The sequence below is a fragment of the Stenella coeruleoalba genome, assembly GCF_951394435.1.
Source record: "Stenella coeruleoalba genome assembly, chromosome: 8".
Lineage (NCBI taxonomy): Eukaryota > Metazoa > Chordata > Mammalia > Artiodactyla > Delphinidae > Stenella > Stenella coeruleoalba.
The window spans coordinates 6953679-6971977 of NC_137154.1; the positions used below are offsets into that span (position 1 = coordinate 6953679).

Here is an 18299-nt window from a genome sequence, read left to right on the forward strand (position 1 = left end):
TTTCCCTCAGTCAGCCTGCAGCCCCCGTTCCCCTCGGAGAGAGAGTGTCACCCTGACTTGGCTGTGTCCCACTCTGGTTGTGCCCTGGTCACACCCACCCCCTGCTGAATTCTGTGAGTCAGAGACTGAATCCTGGGGTCTCCTGGCTAGGTGCCCGGGATATGGCCTGGGCCCCAGGGCACTGCAGCCCTCAAGGGCCTCCCTTCCAGACTAGCGGACAGGCCTGGCTCCTCTCCAGCCCTGACCAAACTCAAGGCCCCCCGCCAGCCCCTGCCAACCCCTGCCCTGGGGCCCTGCTGTGCCCCTCCCCAGCCCTGGGGCCCTCAAGCATCAGCCCCCTCCTCCCGGCTGTTAGCCTGGGAAGGGGGCCAGGCCCTGAGCTCAGACCTTGGCGATTCCAGAGTGTCTGAGGCCCAGAGCCAGCCCCGCCAGCCCGGCCAGACAAGGCGAAGGGGCGGGGGCGGGGTGGGCATCAGGAAGCCATTTAGAGGGGGGTTGGCAGGGGACCTGGATTTCAAGCTTTGTTCCATCTGCTCCTTTTCTGGACCCCGCGGGCTTCTTCCTGGGACCCCGCTGGGGCCCTGGCTAAGGGGTGCCCCCTCCTCGAGTCCTCTCCTCCAGGGGGAGTGGACCAGTACTAATAAGAAGTGATTTCGGGGTGGTGAGACCCCCACATGTGCAAGGGAGGCTGCGCCAGGGCTGAGGGGCGTGGGTTCCAGCCCCACCTGCTCCCATTATCCGCGCGACCCTGGGGCAAGGCCCATCTTCCTACCCCAGCCTCGGTTTCCCACTTTGATGCTGCCGGGCGGAGGTGGGCGCGGGCCTTCCAGCCCCGCCCGGAGGAATCCGGCGGGGCGGCCAGCGGTCCCAGGTGAGGGCTCTCTGGAGCGGGCCCAGCGCGGCGGCGGCGGCGGCGGGTTCCGGCGGGGCGGGCATCTGGGGCGGGGACCGCCCCCCAGCCTCCACCCGCCCGCACACCCTCGCTCCCCCAGGCGGCAGCGACGACGCTTTAAACAGAAAAAAACTGTCTCCCTGGCTCGGGGCCAGCATCCCAGCCCCCCTCGCCGCCGCCGCGCCGTGCTCCAGCCAGGGAAAACAACTGCTCACTTCTCCCTGAGTCCGCCCCGCGCGCTCCCTGCTTCCCGGCGGCCGCGGGAGCCCAGCCCGGCCGGGGGAGGCGCGGAGCGGGCCGGCCGCCCGGCCTTCCTCTCCCCTCGCTCCTCCTCTCCGCTTCAACTTGCTCCGGCCTCCTCGCTCCGGCCTCAGGTTGGGGCCTCCGCAGGCCCTCGGCCCCGTCTCGTGGCTGGGCTCCTTCCCGGGGCGGTGGAAGTTTCTGGGCTCCCCGCAGTCCAGCCTCCATCTCTTTGCCTCTCACTGGGCCCGCGCCCGCGCCTGCTGTCCCCTCCCCGCGCGCTTCCTCCCATCCTCTCCCTCGCTGCCCTCTCTACTCCTCTCCCGGGGCTCCCGGCTTGCTGTTCCCCTCGGGCGCCGGGACCATCGCCCCTGCCCGGGCGCGCCCCCCGGGTTCTGCGGCCCCGGATGCCCGGGCCCCGTGGGGCTGCTGGCGGCCTGGCCCCTGAGATGCGCGGGGCCGGGGCGGCGGGGCTGCTGGCGCTGCTGCTGCTGCTGCTGCTGCTACTGCTGCTGGGCCCGGGCGGCGGGGCCGAGGGGGGGCCGGCGGGCGAGAGGGGCGCTGGCGGGGGCGGGGCGCTGGCCCGCGAGCGCTTCAAGGTGGTCTTTGCGCCGGTGATCTGCAAGCGGACCTGTCTCAAGGGCCAGTGTCGGGACAGTTGTCAGCAGGGCTCCAACATGACGCTCATCGGAGAGAACGGCCACAGCACCGATACGCTCACGGGCTCCGGCTTCCGCGTGGGTGAGGGCCGGGGACACGGGCAGGGGGAGCGGGGAAGGCAGGCACCTGGACAAATGCGGGGTACCTGGCAGCGTAAGCCACGTAGGCCACGTGACCCTGGGGGTCGTGGGTTGAGAGAGCAGAGCCTGAGGGCCTGGGGCCCCAGGGGCTTCAGGGGGCTTGGGAGGCTGGAGTGCTGGGGCCAGAGTTGGGAGGGCTGCATGGAAGCCTGGACTTTACAGCTTTGGGTTGGCGTTGAGGCCTAAGGTGTGGGGTGATGCTGGGGTCCTGGATGACACAGGCCTCTAGGAAAGTGCTGGGTCCTGAGAGGGAGCCAGGGCCTGCAGCAGGGGCTTTTGAGGGATGTGAGCCGGGGGCAGGAGGTCTCAGAGAAGGGATAAGTATTCCCCCGAGAAACAGTCTTGCTGGAAGAAACAGGAAAAGTCTTTAAAAACTGTCTAAAGTAGGGCCTGCCAGTGGTAGACACCTGCATTCTCTGGGAGGAGGAGCTGAGGTCAGGGCTGGGAGTGAGGGAATTAGTTACTGGCAAGGTCTTAGAGGGGAGGGGTGTTGAGGCCTAACAAGTGGAGAGCAGGCCTGGAGGTAGGGGCTGGTTTGGGTCCTCAACCTCTCCTCCTCCTGATGCCCCATCTATGCTTCCCCCATAAATCTTAACAGCTCTGCCTCAGAGTCTCCCCCCAACAAGCCGTGATAACTTCCCAGTTCCACCTGGAGTCCACCCCTTCCCCAACATCTCTCTGCAGAGAGCCAGGCCTGGGCTCAGCTCTCCTCCCTCAGGGCCCTGTGGGCCAGGCTGGGGGAGGTGTCCCAGCAGTAATTACCCTCCTGGACAGGGTAATTAGGCCAGGCCCAGGATGGTACCAGCAAAACAGCCCCTCTTACACATTTCTATACTCATGTACCCACTCAGACCTGCGGAACCCCACAGATGTGGGGTTCTCATGAGACGTGCATGTGTGTCTGTCTGTGTGCGAGTGTGCACGTGCGTGCTTGCACGTGACACGCCCACGGGGGTATGCCCGGCTTTGGAGTGGCACACTGGGATCAAGTACTTGTTTCTTGGTGTTGTCTGGGGTGCATGTCTGCAATCACTACGGGAGTGTTTATGTAAGCCTGTGTTGGTGTCAGAATGAGTCTGTGCATGTGTGTGTGATGAGATGGCTGTGCATGTGAGTATACGTGGGCCTGGCCTCCCAAGCCCCCTGGCCATCCTGCCCAGGCTGCTGTCTCCATCCGTGCTGCCCACATCCCCCAGGCTCGGCGCCCAGGCCACAGTGGGCGGGTGTCACAGGGAGGTCACCCTCACCGCTATGGGTGACTCATTGGGAGGCAGGAAGGAGAGGATCCTGCCTCCCCCGGCCCAGGACACACCCCTTCTGCCCTGAGAGACTGGCCCCAAGAGGCCGGGCAGGATGGGCTGGGCTGGGCTGGGATGCTCTTAGCCAGGCCCCGATGGCCATGCATGTGGGCCATCCCTCTGAGGCCCTTCAGGTGTCCAGAGAGCCTCAGCCCCACCTTCCCATCCTGGGAAGTGAGGGCAGCTATGTGGCAGGCAGGAGAGGGGCTGGGCCTGGTGTGTGAGCTCAGGTCCCCAAGGCTGGATTTCAGATATGAGTGTGTGACAGAAAGACAGAGATCCCATCCTCTCACTGAGCCACTCCTTCATTCATTCCCCCAGCACCTCCTCTGGCACCCAGAGCTGAGGCAGAGGGTGGGTAGGATCTGAGGAAAGGCTCTCTTCCTGGGGGAGGAGCTGAGCCTGGAAGGATAAGATGTGAATATGCAGAGATGGGGGACAAGGCTCTGAGGGGGCGGGAAAGGCATGATTAAAGTCAGGGAGGCAGAAGATGTGGTACATTTGTAGGGGACGGGAGATGAGTCCTGGAGCATAGGGTGCACATGGAAAGAGCAGGGGGGGATGGGCTGAAAGAAGGTTCCTTCTGGGCCACGGGAGAGCAAGGAAGCAAGCTGTGAGCAGGGGTGTGACTGTGCCAGAGCTTTGCCTGAAGCAAGTTTCTCTGGGGGCGCTTGGGATGTTGACAGGCAGGGGAGTGGCAGAGGGCATGGGGAGGGGGAAGCTGGATTATGAGATATTACAGAGGCCAGAACTGGCCCGAGTGGGAGCAGGAGAGATGGAGTATCAAGGCTCAGTTATGAGTGACTGGGCAGGTGGGGATTCCCAGTGGTTGTTCAAGGCCAAGTGGAGGTGGGGAGGCAAGATGCTGATTTCTGACAGGGTCCCCTGGGTGGAGGTGCTTAAGAGAGGTCCTGGAGAGGGATAGCTCAAGTTGGCAATGGTGAGGTGTGGGCCCTGGGATGGCAAGACAAAGAGAGGGAGGGAGAGCCCAGAGAGGGCTGAATCAGGGGAAGAATTTAGGGGTGAGGAGGAGGAAGCACCAGAGAGAGATTGGATTTCCAGGAAAGGCCTAAGGGAGGGAAAGGCTATTCCGTCATCATCATCATCATCATCATCATTTGCTACTACTTATTAAGGACCCACTGTGTATTAGGCACTACGCTAAGCATTGCCCCATTCAATAGACAGGACAGTCCTACAGATGAGGACACTGAGGCACCGAGAGGGGAAGTAAGTTGCTCAGGGCCACACAGTTGGCACATGGCCTCCTATCTAGGATTTAAGTCCAAGACTTAAGACTCCAGTGGCCCCATGGGTATAAGGATGTTGGGGGACTTACAGGGTAGTGTGTGTGTGTGTGTGTGTGTGTGTGTGTGTGTGTGTGATGTGTTACAAAAACCAGCTTCCCAGGGAGGACAGAACTGGTGGGTGGCAAGGAAGCAGGGAGGAGGGGAAGAGACAGGATGTGGGTGAGGGACTGGGCCTGGGGGCTGGGACAGGGGTCTGCCTGGGCCCTGATCCACCTTTCCTCCCCAGTGGTGTGCCCTCTGCCCTGCATGAACGGCGGCCAGTGCTCCTCCCGAAACCAGTGCCTGTGTCCCCCGGACTTCACCGGTCGCTTCTGCCAGGTGCCCGCTGGAGGAACCGGCGGGGGCACTGGCGGCTCAGGCCCTGGGCTTGGTCGGGCTGGGGCCCTGTCCACAGGCGCGCTGCCTCCCCTGGCTCAGGAAGGCGAGTCTGTGGCCAGCAAGCACGCCATCTACGCGGTCCAGGTGATCGCCGATCCGCCGGGGCCCGGGGAGGGGCCCCCTGCCCAGCATGCAGCCTTCCTGGTGCCCCTCGGGCCAGGACAGATCTCAGCGGAAGGTACCAGGCAACGGGCAGACCCCGGTAGGCCGAGGCGGGCGGGGAGTAGGGTGGCAGGTCCCGGGCGGAAGCCAGCCCTGGAGGACCGCCACACTGCCAACCAGCCCTGCGGGGCAGCCCTGAAGCCGCTGTGCCCCGCCCCCCAGTGCAGGCCCCACCCCCTGTGGTGAACGTGCGCGTCCACCACCCGCCCGAGGCCTCCGTCCAAGTGCACCGCATCGAAGGGCCCAACGCCGAGGGCCCAGCCCCCTCCCAGCACCTGCTGCCGCACCCCAAGCCCCCGCATCCTCGACCACCCACCCAGAAGCCCCTGGGCCGCTGCTTCCAGGACACGCTGCCCAAGCAACCCGTGAGTGAATCCACAGTCGCCGCTGGACCGGCCCTTCAGTCTCTCAGGGCTGCCCTGTTCCAACCCACCCGGATTGCTCAAAACTGGGGGTGTCCTGCAGGTTGAGTGGAGGAGGAAAAGGGCCTCAGGAGGGAGGCCAGGTCGGGGCTGGGCACCCTGTGACCCCTGTCCACACTCCTCTCCCTAGTGTGGCAGCAATCCCCTCCCCGGCCTCACCAAGCAGGAAGACTGCTGTGGAAGCATCGGCACAGCCTGGGGCCAGAGCAAGTGCCACAAGTGCCCCCAGCTGCAGTGTGAGTGCCTTGGCTCAGTGAGACCTCCCTCCCACTCCCCACAGGGTGGTTCCGCCCACACCCCTCTCAGCCCTGCAGTGGCAGACTCCACTCCAAGCAGCCTGAGCCTCTCACTGCCCATCCAATTCCCCTCAGCGTCCCACCCTGCCTGTCTCCAGTGCCCTCCCTTCCCTCTCTGCAGGCCCCCCAAGGTCCTCTCCTGCCATGCTCTCCTCTCTCTGCAGACACAGGGGTGCAGAAGCCAGGGCCTGTACGTGGGGAGGTGGGCACTGACTGCCCCCAGGGCTACAAGAGGCTCAACAGCACACACTGCCAGGGTACAGCCGGCTGGAGACTCTGTGGGCTGGAGGGGTAACTGGGGGAGGCCCTGCGGTGGACAGGGGGGCGGTGGGGCAGGGGCAGAACCCTGAGGTTCTTGGAGCATCTTGCTGTCACCCTATGGCCCCAGACTGGAGGGACCAAACTCTCACTTACCACAGACATCAATGAGTGTGCGATGCCAGGCATGTGTCGCCATGGTGACTGCCTCAACAACCCTGGCTCCTATCGCTGTGTCTGCCCACCTGGCCATAGCTTGGGCCCCTCCCGCACACAGTGCATTGGTGAGACTGGGGGATCCTTGGAGGTCACAAAGCATGGGTGGGAGGTTAAGCCTCCAAACAGTAAGGATCAGAGGTCACAGAAGTCAGAGTGAGGTCAAGGGCTGGCCGCAGGTGAAACAAGGCCCAGAGCAGATAGGGTCAGGGATCAGTGGGTTCAGGAGTTGCATGAGATCTGGGGTTAGAGGTCGCATGGGGTCAGGGATTATATGGAGTCAAGGTCATATGAGACCATGGGCTTGATGAGTGGGAGGGATAAAGTCTAGAGCAGCTAGAATCAGGGGTCAATGGGGTCAGTGGTCACCGAAGTTTCAGGTGTTACATGAGGTCAGAATAACACAGGTTTCAGGGGTCATATGAATTCAGGGTCACGTGCGATCAGGGGCCACATGAGGATTAAGCGTTGTCTGGGCCAGAGAGGCAAGGTCTGGAGCAGACAGGAAGGGGGATGTGGGCAGTGTTCAGGCCCAGATGCCCATGCCCACCACTGGCCCCTGCAGCGGACAAGCCAGAGGAGAAGAGCCTATGTTTCCGCCTGGTCAGCCCTGAGCACCAGTGCCAGCACCCGCTGACCACGCGCCTCACCCGCCAACTCTGCTGCTGCAGTGTTGGCAAGGCCTGGGGCACCAGGTGCCAGCGCTGCCCAGCTGATGGCACTGGTGAGCCTGGGGCATTTGTGGCTGGGGGGCTGTCTGTGTGCCTATCCAGGAAATGCTCACTTCTCTGCCCCTTGCTCTGGCCGCAGCTGCCTTCAAGGAGATCTGTCCAGCTGGGAAGGGGTACCACATCCTCACCTCCCATCAGACGCTCACCATTCAGGGTGAAAGTGACTTCTCCCTTTTCCTGCACCCTGATGGGCCACCCAAGCCCCAGCAGCTCCCTGAGAGCCCCAGCCGGGCACCACCACCTGAGGACACAGAGGAAGAGAGAGGTCTGGCCTGACCCCTCCTGTTACCTGACGGTTGCTGAACCCCTAGGTCTGACACCTTGACCCTTGATCCACGGATATGACCTGAGTCTAACGTCTAACTCCTAGTCCCAGACCAGCACTGACCCCCAGAGCTGATACTCTGACCCCTAACCAATGTTGTAACTACCCCAGAATTAACCCCTGATCAACAGAATTTGACCATTTATTGCTCTCCAGATTCAATCCTCTGACTTCCAGGACCCCTTTGATTTCCAGACCAGGGCACTAATGCAGCTCAAATGCTGCCCCTAGATCTGACCTTCTGACCGCTGACCCAGGGATTTGACCCTGGCTGTAACCTCCCAAGCCAAGGACCTTGTCCAACCATTGCTTCACTGACCTGTGATGGAAACACTCCCTGACCTCAGGATCTAACCCTTGATGCTTGATCCAGACATGATCGCTGAACTCTTAGGGACCCTGACCACAAATACCCAAGTGCCAATCCCAGATTTGACTCCCTTCTCCCAGCCCAACACTTAATGGCCCCATCTTCTTCCCTTCTAGGGGTGAGCACAGACTCAGTGAGTATGAGAGCCCAGGTGGGAGGGGCAGAGAGGCCAAGGAGACACAGAGGGCTCATGTTGCTGTCACCCGCAGCCAGTGATCGAAGAGCAGTCCTCGCAGCAGAGCCACCCGACTGTCACCACATCTCCTGCCCGGCCCTACCCTGGTGAGCTGGACACCATAGGAACCAGTCCTCAGGGGCTGTCACTGCCAGGGAAGTTCACAGTCTAGTCACCAGGGGGCGGTGAAGCTGGGTGTGAAGTTCCCAGCCGGTGACCTGCGGAGAGAGGGGCGGCGCTCTCAGCTTCCTCACCAGCTGACGAGTGTGCCCTGCTGCCCGCAGAGTTGATCTCCCGGCCCTCGCCGCCCTGGTTCCTGCCCGACTTGCCCCCGTCCCGAAGTGCGGTAGAGATCGCCCCTACTCAGGTCACAGGTAAGACCCGCCCACCTAGGCCACGCCCGAGGTAAGCCACGCCCCTAACAGTTTTTCTCCTCCCTTACCCCCTTCAATCATTCCCGAGCACTAAAACATCCAGGGTTTACTGTGTGCCAGGCCCTGGGCTGGGCGCTGTGGAAGCCTCGGTGTGCAGCAGAGATCCCACTCTGCCCTCAACTGATCCGGGTATTATGGTGGTCAGCCCAGGCCAAAGGCATTTATTCACATATTCTACAACTATTTATTGAGCACCTACTATGTGTAGGCACTGTTTAAGTGCTGGGGATACAGTAATAAGCAAAACAGACAAAAGTTCCCTATCCTTGTGGAGTAGACAGACAACAAACAGATCAATGAGTCCAAATCTGGTATGTCTCATAAATGCTATGAAAAAAAAAATAGAGAAGGAAGGAAGTCTGGGTGGAGGGGGTGGGGGGTGATAATATGCACGGTGGCAATGAGAGAAGGCTTTCTGAGCAGGGCTTTAAAGATTGTTAGAAATTAACAACGAGAAGTGGGAAAGAAATGGGCGGGTTGGGAAAAAGGACATTCCAGTTTGGGCAGAAGTTTGGGCAAAGGCATGGAAACATGAAACCCTGGTTTCATGGAGCAGGGAGAAACCACACACACAGATCAGTGTTTCTGAACTAGGGGAGGACTGGCTCAGGGAGCCTTGTTAAGAGGCTTGGGTTTGATCCCAAAGGCTGTGGGAAGTGTCTGCAGGGTTTTGGGCATCGTAGTAATTGCTAGCTATGGCTGAACAGTTGCCCTGGGCCAGGCACTGACTGAAGAGTTTTACATACTAAATACCGTTTACCCTTCTCATACTCTGTGAAGTGGGCACTGTTAGCCTCGTTTTCCAGATGAGAAAATTGCGGCTAAGGGAGGTTCAGGGACTGGTCCCAGGTCACACAGCTGAGCCAGATTCAAGCCCATGTCTCTGGTCTCCAAAGCCACAAGGAAGCCACCAGCCTGGTTGAAAACCGGAGGTTAGATGAGCTCCTGGTGGAAGGTGACTGCCCTGGAAGTCTGCACAGGCTAGGAACCACCCAGGGACAGTCTGGGGGCTGTGGGAATGTGGAGGAAGAGACACATGCTGAGGCTTCTCAGAGGAGGGGGTGTTAAGGATGCCTAGGGAGAGGCATCTCAAAGAGAACAGCCTGCAAGAGCCCACTGGCCAGGTGTGTTTGGGAACGGGTAGAGTTCAGCATCAAGGCCTGGGCTGCATGGGGCAGGGCTCAGGGGAGGGACCACAACGGGGAGAGGTGGAGGCACGAAGTACTAGGAATCGTAGGAAATAGGGTGAGGAGGATTCCTGGATCTGACCACTTATGCACAACCATGTGTGAGCCAGGATTCCCAGGAAACCAGCTCCTGTCTGCCTTGGGAGGGGGAGGAAAACCACTGTTCTGGAATGGGGGGGGCAGGTCCCTAAGGCAAAGGGTGTTGGTTCACTGATCTAGAGGATGTTTGTGTGGGTGAGGCTGCAGGGTTTGAGGTATTGAGGTTACTGGGGTCAGGGTATCATAAGTGGGGATAGAAGTATCAAGGTTTCCTGGAGTTGAGGAGATAGGGATGTCAGGGACCTGGGGTCATGGTTTGGGGCTGCCGGAGGTTGTGATGTTGGGCTTATCTGTGATGGAGGTGTAGGGAATCCTAGGATTGGAGCACCCGAGCTTAGGGTGCGACCCGGCCCAGGTATCCGGGTCGTTAGTAATGGGCTATCCAGGTCCTCCCTGGGGACGTGGCAGAAAGTGAATGCTCCCTGCCTGGACCCCTGACCTACCGCCCCACCCCCCAACCCCGGCAGAGACGGACGAGTGCCGACTGAACCAGAACATCTGTGGCCACGGGGAGTGCGTCCCGGGACCCTCGGACTATTCCTGCCATTGTAACCCGGGCTACCGGTCGCATCCGCAGCACCGCTACTGCGTGGGTGAGCGTGGCGAGTGGGTGGCGCGGGGGCGGCCCTGGCTCCCGACAGACCTCTGACGCCTCTCCGCCCGCGCGCCCTTCTCAGACGTGAACGAGTGCGAGGCGGAGCCGTGCGGCGCCGGGAGGGGAATCTGCATGAACACCGGCGGCTCCTACAACTGCCACTGCAACCGCGGCTACCGCCTGCACGTCGGCGCCGGGGGGCGCTCGTGCGTGGGTGAGCACGGCCGGGCCGGGGGTGGCGCTGGGGCTAGGTGGACCTGGGGGGCTCTCCCGACCGCATGTAATCCCCTCCGCCGCCTTGCACTCCCCTCGCGCCCCCTTCCTCCCGCTCAGACCTGAACGAGTGTGCCAAGCCCCACCTGTGCGGCGACGGCGGCTTCTGCATCAACTTTCCCGGTCACTACAAGTGCAACTGCTACTCCGGCTACCGGCTCAAAACCTCTCGACCGCCCGTGTGCGAAGGTGGGGAAGACCCCATCCAGACCGCCGGGGGTCCTCAGCGGTCCCTCGGCCTGGGGTGGGGGCGGAGGGCCTCACCCCCGTCTCTGCCCAGCTCTGGGCCTCTCAGAGGTTTCGGTCCGGAGCCCAGAGGGCCTGCTTCGTCTTGTCGATTTGTGACGAAGGGAGGCCCTGCCGAGGACGCTGAGCGCCTGGCCGGCCACGTTGTCCCCAAACGAGTCCTACTCCTCCCTACTGTGCAGACATCGACGAGTGCCGAGACCCTAGTTCCTGCCCAGATGGCAAATGCGAGAACAAACCTGGGAGCTTCAAGTGCATTGCCTGTCTGCCTGGCTACCGCAGTCAGGGGGGCGGGGCCTGCCGCGGTAAGGGCGAGGCAGGGGTTCGGGGTAGGGTAGGGGGCGGGGCCTCGAAAGCAAATGGGCGGGGCCCTTCGGGAGTCGCCCCTGTGATGGAGCGGGGGTAATGGCGGTGGAAGTCATCTCCAGACTGGGCGTCCTTCCTGGGAGTAGAGGACCCCCCCCATCCCGGGCGGAGGGGGCTCCCACCCCCTCACAGTGCATCATCCGGTGGGGCGGAATCCGCGGCGAACCTTCTCCGCTGCAGACGTGAACGAGTGCGCCGAGGGCAGCCCCTGCTCTCCCGGCTGGTGCGAGAACCTCCCGGGCTCCTTCCGCTGCACGTGCGCCCAGGGCTATGCGCCCGCGCCGGACGGCCGCAGTTGCCTGGGTGAGCTCCAGCTCTCCCCGCCCTGCTACCCGCCACCCATTCACGCGCCGAAGCTGGGGACTGGGTCACCCCGTCTGTCGGACGGGTGGGCAGGAGGTAGCTAATTCACAGACACCGCCCCTTCACTGATCCACTCACTACTTTCCTCAGCGGACCTGGCGGAGGAGGGGGCGACCAGAATTTCTACGTAGGAAGGATCTTAGGAGGCAAAGCTTGAAGCTGCGTTTGCAAAGCACGTTACTTTAATTTGAGGGGGGAAAAAAGATATAAAAGAAAGGGGATGTTAGTAGTCCCCCCGACACTAATGTTTCTTATGTATCAGGAGGAAGGCTGAGGGCTGGGATTCAGAGAAACTGGAGAACAGTAGACACCAACTGTAGAGCGCAGGGCTGTAGGACTGGATGGAGTTTGGGTGTTCCTGGGAAACCTCAGCAGGGCTGGGAGAAAGGGAGGTCTGAGTGCTCTTAAAGGATCAACAGGAGTTAACCAAGCAAAGAAAGGTGAGAGGGAAGAGCATGCCAGGCGCAGCGCCAGCGAAGTCAGAGGCAAACACCAGCACGGAGTGTACAGGGAATGTAAGGTGTAAGCAGGGGATGGGGGCTGAGGCTGGCCGGTGAGGGGCAGGTCCCCACACCCTGAAGGGCCCACCTAAGCCCTGCCCAAGAGGTTGAGCTTCACCCTGAGGTTATTAGGAGGCACGTGAAGCATTTTAAGGGGAAGAATGGCAAGACTGGCCATTTGTTTTAGAAAGTTCCCTGATGCCCATTGTGGAGAGTGGCTGGAGGTCTGGTGGGGACTCAGGACAGAGACAGTGGTGGACCTGATGAGAATAGAGGCCTAAGGATGGTCATGAGGTTATGTGATATTAGAGAAATATTAGAACGCGTTACCTGGGCTGCTTGTGAACTGGATGTCAAGGTGAAGGAAAGAGGGGAGTAAGGGATCCTTAGGTTTCCAGTTTGGGTGAGTCAGGGGGTTCTGCTCACCGGGATAGGGTCCCCTGGGGTGGGGCATGTTTGAGAAGGAAGACATTAAGTTTCATGTTGGACAGTTGAGCAGGTGGTCCCTGTGGGCCTTTCAGCTGGCAATGCCAGCAGAGGGTGGGCCATACTGATTGGAAACCTTGGGCCAGACACACCCAACTGGAACTGTGTATTGTGGGGGTGTGGATCCTTGGGGTGTCCCTGGGAGGGTGTGAAGCCTTGGGGGTGTGCCCTGGGAGGAGCTGCGGAGACTTGAGGTGCCACTGGGGGTGTGTGGAGCCTCGGGGTAGGCACTGGGGAGAGCTGTGGAGCCTCGGGGTGCAGTCAAGGATGGTGGGTCCGGTGAGGGGAGCCTTGGCAGAGCCTTGTGGGTACTGCCACGTCGGTAGAAGGCAGGGGAATCGGAGCAGGAGGTGGCGGAGCAGAGGTGGTGGGAGGGCCCAGGGAGCACTAGCTGAGAAGCTGGGGAGCGGAGGCATGCAGGGAAGAGGAGGATGAGGTAAATGCAACAGAGAGCTTCTAGTAAAATAAGGACTAGCTGGGGAGACGAGAAGGTCCTTGGTGGCCTTGGCAGGGGAGCTTCCGTGGCATGACGGGAGGCCAGAAGATGCAGGCAGCAAGTGAGGAGGAGTGAGACCTGGGATCACCAGAGTGGGGTGTAGGCTGTAGGCTGAGGAGAACAGTAGAGGTTTGGAACTGCCCAAGAGCACGGGGGCTACCTAGGGGCTTTCGAGTGTCAAGGCTTGAGAGGAGGAGGAGAGGGTAGCGCTAGCCATGCTGAGGATCTGGCTGGGCTGGAGGCCAGAGGGAGTGGAGTGGCCCAGGGTGCTCAGCTTGGTGGCTGGCTCCAGCCCCGCTCAGCACCCAGGATCCTGAGAAGCAGGCTAGGGCTCTGACTTTGCCAGACCAGTGAGGAGGAAGGAGAGGTGTTCATGGGCCCTTGCTAGAGGAGGTAGAGTTGGGGGCTTGAGAACAGCGGAGACAGCGGGAAGGAAGCTGCGTCCGAGGTGTCCAAGAGGGGGCAGATCCCAGCCCCTTGCACCGAGAGTGAGTGGCTGGCATTGAGGTGAAGGCCACAGAAACTGAGGGATGAAGGGCTGTAAGGTCAGAGGCTGGGCCTGGCTGTCCAAATGGACGTTGAAAACTCGCAGGATGGGGAGGAAGAGAGAGGGAGAGGGGCTAGGAAGGTGGGTGCTGACAACAATAGAGAGGCTGGCTTGGGGGCCAGGTGCACCTCGGAGGAAGAGTGTGGTTTGAAAGGGGTCTGGGGTGTGGGCAACGACCAGCTTCCACCAGAAAGGACTGCAGAGAAGCATGCTCTCAGAGCCAAGTCCCTTTACTGCACAAGCAGAACAAGTTTATTCTGTGAGACCAAAGATATAGGGGAGCTTATTTACATGGGAAGGAAGGCAGCCACGGCAGGTGGGGGAAGGGCAAGAGCAGCTGTGAGAGCAGTTGGGGCAAAAGGAAGCCCAGGGCAGAATGAGATTGTTTGGTGAGAACAGACGAAGGATGGGGAGGCCTGAGTTCTTTGGAATCATACGTGGCCCAGGGTTCCTGGCAGCACCTGGTCTGGTCGTTAGGGCATAGTGTGCCACACAGGAGCAGAGTGAGGGTCCCATGCTTTTCTCCAGCTCCACTCACCTCAGCTCTGGTGCTCCAGGCCATGGGCAGGAGTGGGAAAAGGGTAGCAGAGGCCCAAGACCGTCCCATCCTGGCCCTCTGACAGCCCCTGTGCCCCATAGATGTGGATGAGTGTGAGGCTGGGGACGTGTGTGACAACGGCATCTGCACCAACACGCCAGGCTCCTTCCAGTGTCAGTGCCTCTCTGGCTACCATCTGTCAAGGGACCGGAGCCACTGTGAGGGTGAGGGGGCCCTTGAGTTGGGGGGCTGACCTGTTCCTCCCTACCCCAAGACCTCCACTGCCCAGGCGCCAAGCCCAGGGGCTACCTGTAAACAAGCCAGGCACTCCCATGGCCAGCCCCCATCCAGATGCAAGATGAGGCCTGGGGTGTGGGCCCTACCCAGGGCTCTTTGGGAAGCCTTGGAAGCCTCAGGCTGTGTGTGATTGGGCTTAGCCCCTGAGATTCTCCCCCTCTTTGATTCCCTACAGACATTGATGAGTGTGACTTTCCCGCAGCCTGCATTGGGGGTGATTGCATCAACACCAATGGCTCCTATCGATGTCTCTGTCCCCAGGGGCATCGGCTGGTAGGCGGCCGGAAGTGCCAAGGTATGGGGGGATTGGCTGAGAGCTCCCGAGGAGCAATGGCAGGCAGCAGTAATCTCCTAGACACACTATTGATCTGTCTTTCCATCCATCCATCCACTCACTCATCCTTCTACTCTTTCACTGAAAACAACAACAGTGATAATGACAGTAATTAACGGTGCTTATTACTATGTGCCAAATCACCTCTGTATGCATTCATCCAACAAGAGTTTACTGAGCAGCTAATATTTTCCAGGTTCTGTGCTATATACTAGATATTGAGCAATGACCCAGGGCTCCCAGCTAGGGGAGACTGACATGTAAATTGATTCTTACAGTTCAGGGTGCTGGGTGCCAAAAGAGGTCTGGACTAGTGATTTATTCCAACAGTTGAATTGGAACTTGAAGCATAAATAGGGTTCCCTAAAGCATAAATAGATTCCCTAAGCAGAGAAAAGCATGGGATGGTATTCCAGGCCCAAAGAACAGTATTTGCAAAGCACAGAGATCCGGAAGAAACTAGTTGTGTTTTAAGGGAGAGTAGACACCTATGCCCTAAGCACAGAGCTGAGGGTGTTGGTAGTTTAGAGTAAAGGGTGATGAGACTTAAAGATATTGGGAGACCAAACTGAAAGTCCCCAAATGCTGAGCTGAGAGTTAGGACTTCATTCTGTTAGGTTTTATGAAGAATAATACATCGAGTGTGCACACAACTACCCACATGCACAGACAGACGCGAGTGGATTTCCTGTCATGTGTACTTTGAAGTCACAGTGGAAATTCAGGTTCTGATCTTGTGTGAGGCCCTTGAGGCATACTCCCGGGGAAAGAGGGGCTCATTTCCCTCTGAGTGATTCTTTCTGCTCACCTCACTCCCTGAAGACATAGATGAGTGCAGCCAGGACCCGGGTCTGTGCCTTCCCCATGGGGCCTGTGAGAACCTGCAGGGCTCCTACATTTGCGTCTGCGATGAAGGCTTCATGCCCACCCAGGACCAGCACGGCTGTGAGGGTGAGTGCCCTCTCGGATTCCTCCTCAATCTAGACAACTCCCTTGAGCTGCAGCTGGGGCTCAGAGTTGTATCCTGGTCCCACCCTCTGGAATGTGGCGAACAGGAAGAAATCTCTTTTTGCCTGGGAGAGCCCGGTGGGGCCAGACCTCACAGGAGGGCCCTGAATGCCACATTGAGGACGGAGCTTGGCTTTCACAGTGCAGCTAAGGGGAGCCAGGGGATGTGGGGGAATAGAGGGATGAGGTTGGTGGGCAGCGTGGACAGGCAAAGACATTCTGCAGGAACCTGAGCTGCTCTCCCCTCCCCTCAGAGGTGGAGCAGCCCCACCACAAGAAGGAGTGCTACCTTAACTTCGATGACACCGTGTTCTGCGACAGTGTACTGGCCACCAATGTCACCCAGCAGGAGTGCTGCTGCTCCCTGGGGGCTGGCTGGGGAGACCACTGCGAGATCTATCCCTGCCCAGTCTACAGCTCAGGTCAGGAGCCGGGCAGGCCCTTTCCTTTTTCTGAGCCTTAGTTTCTTCATTTGGAAACGGACTGGGGGAGAGAGCCCCTCCCTGGGTAGGTGGGAAATGAGGCGAGAGCTCTGACCTGTGCCCGACAGCCAGCACACACGCGCTCAATCCTGCCTCCTTCCTTCCCCACGGCCACTATCTCGCTGTAGCTGAGTTCCACAGCCTTTGCCCGGACGGGAAGGGCTACACCCAGGACAACAACATTGTCAACTACGGAATCCCAACCCACCGTGGTAAGCCCCAACACGGCTCCGCCCACCTGGCATGCCCTGCTCCGCCCGCCGAGGTTTGGACTGCCCCGATCCCGCCAGTGCTTGTCAGTGGCGGGTAGTGGGGTAAGGCCCGCCCACTCTCTCACCGACTGCCCCGCCCCTCCACAAAGCCCCGCCCCACCACTCTTACGTCAGCGTTCGGAAAAGCCCCTCGTACAGAGTTTTCGTCCCTTCCACCGTAAGCCCCACCCACACGTTCTCTGCTGCGGGGCCTAAGTGGCCCCGCAGGTAGAGGGCGAGGGCGCCCACGGCCTGTCACTCCGCAGACATCGACGAATGCATATTGTTTGGGGCGGAGATCTGCAAGGAGGGCAAGTGCGTGAACACGCAGCCCGGCTACGAGTGCTATTGCAAGCAAGGCTTCTACTACGACGGGAACCTGCTGGAATGCGTGGGTGAGTGCAGCCGGCCCCTGTGGCCGCGGGAAAGCAGCCGGGAGACACGCACAACCACCCGACTCGGGGCCGGTTCCTACCACTCGCGCTTTTCCTCCCCTCAGACGTGGACGAGTGCTTGGACGAGTCTAACTGCCGGAATGGAGTGTGTGAGAACACGCGCGGTGGCTACCGCTGCGCCTGCACGCCCCCGGCCGAGTACAGCCCGGCGCAGCGCCAGTGTCTGAGCCCAGAGGAGATGGGTGAGGCTCGGGTCGGCCAGCTGGGGAAACAGGAGGGAGGCTGGCCGAGCCGAGCTGTGACTTCCACCCCTACACACCCATCATCCCCTCGCTGCCCGTAGACGTGGACGAGTGCCAGGACCCCGCAGCCTGCCGCCCTGGCCGCTGCGTCAACCTGCCGGGCTCCTACCGCTGCGAGTGCCGCCCGCCCTGGGTGCCCGGGCCCTCTGGCCGCGACTGCCAGCTCCCCGAGAGCCCGGCCGGTGAGGGCAAGGGTCATCTTGGGCTCTCCAGAGCCCTGTCCGCCGCCTGGAGACCCGGGGCCGCGGTTCCCCCGAGGGTGGGTTGGAGCGGGGGAGGGCGCTCCTCCCTGACGCCGGGTCCCCCTCCGCAGAGCGTGCCCCGGAGCGGCGGGACGTGTGCTGGAGCCAGCGCGGAGAGGACGGCATGTGTGCGGGCCCCCTGGCCGGGCCCGCCCTCACCTTCGACGACTGCTGCTGTCGCCAGGGCCGAGGTTGGGGAGCCCAGTGCCGCCCGTGCCCGCCGCGCGGCGCCGGTGAGCCGGCCCGGGAGGGGTTGCCCGGGAGGGAGTTTGGGGCGGGAGCCGGGGTGAATCGACGCCGCAGACGTCTGACCGCCCCCTGCCCTCTCAGGGTCCCACTGCCCGACGTCGCAGAGTGAGAGCAATTCCTTCTGGGACGCGAGTCCCCTGCTGCTGGGAAAGCCCCCGCGAGGTGAGTGTAAAGGGAGGGACAGAGGCGGGGTCCGCGGCCATCGCTGGGATTGGTGTTGACGTCTGCATTCTCCCGGCGCAGAAGAGGACAGCTCGGAGGAGGATTCAGACGAGTGCCGCTGCGTGAGCGGCCGCTGTGTGCCTCGGCCGGGCGGCGCAGTATGCGAGTGTCCTGGTGGCTTCCAGCTAGACGCCTCCCGCGCGCGCTGCGTCGGTGAGCTGGGCCGAGGGGCGGGGCAATGGAGGGGCGGGGCGGGGCCCTGCAGAACCCCGCCTGGACCGGAAGCCCAGCGCGCCGCGCGGCTCCGGCTCCGTCGCGAAGTCCGCACCTGTTAACTCCCACACCCAGACATCGACGAGTGCCGAGAGCTGAACCAGCGCGGGCTACTATGCAAGAGCGAGCGCTGCGTGAACACGAGCGGTTCCTTCCGCTGCGTCTGCAAAGCTGGCTTCGCGCGCAGCCGCCCACATGGAGCTTGCGTGCCCCAGCGCCGCCGCTGACACCACCCTCGGTCTGGACCTCGGCAATCACCGAGGAGTTTCTGACCGACACTTGGGGCGAGCTCCGCCTCTCG

The 18299-nt window shown here is 61.0% G+C and overlaps 1 protein-coding gene across 4 annotated transcripts; it reads left to right on the forward strand.

Moving 5' to 3' along the window:
• Positions 1-1124: 1124 nt before the first annotated feature.
• LTBP3 (latent transforming growth factor beta binding protein 3) lies at positions 1125-18225 on the forward strand (the record flags this gene model as incomplete). Of its 4 annotated transcripts, none has more annotated exons than XM_079928376.1 (28): positions 1126-1873; positions 4767-5120; positions 5243-5445; positions 5633-5738; positions 5963-6055; positions 6218-6340; positions 6838-6996; positions 7083-7268; positions 7815-7831; positions 7908-7980; positions 8158-8247; positions 10061-10186; positions 10271-10402; positions 10522-10650; positions 10890-11012; positions 11254-11376; positions 14105-14227; positions 14476-14595; positions 15457-15585; positions 15897-16064; positions 16253-16336; positions 16642-16770; positions 16875-17012; positions 17114-17254; positions 17386-17547; positions 17645-17725; positions 17807-17938; positions 18074-18225. In XM_079928376.1, the coding sequence occupies exons 1-28, from the start codon at positions 1540-1542 to the stop codon at positions 18223-18225; spliced, it is 3930 nt and encodes a 1309-aa protein (XP_079784502.1). In that variant the 5' UTR covers positions 1126-1539. The 4 variants fall into 4 exon arrangements, with proteins under 4 accessions (XP_079784504.1, XP_079784505.1, XP_079784502.1 ...); XM_079928377.1 differs by having other exon boundaries at positions 4767-5096; XM_079928378.1 differs by lacking the exon at positions 17114-17254 and having other exon boundaries at positions 1125-1873.
• Positions 18226-18299: the final 74 nt, after the last annotated feature.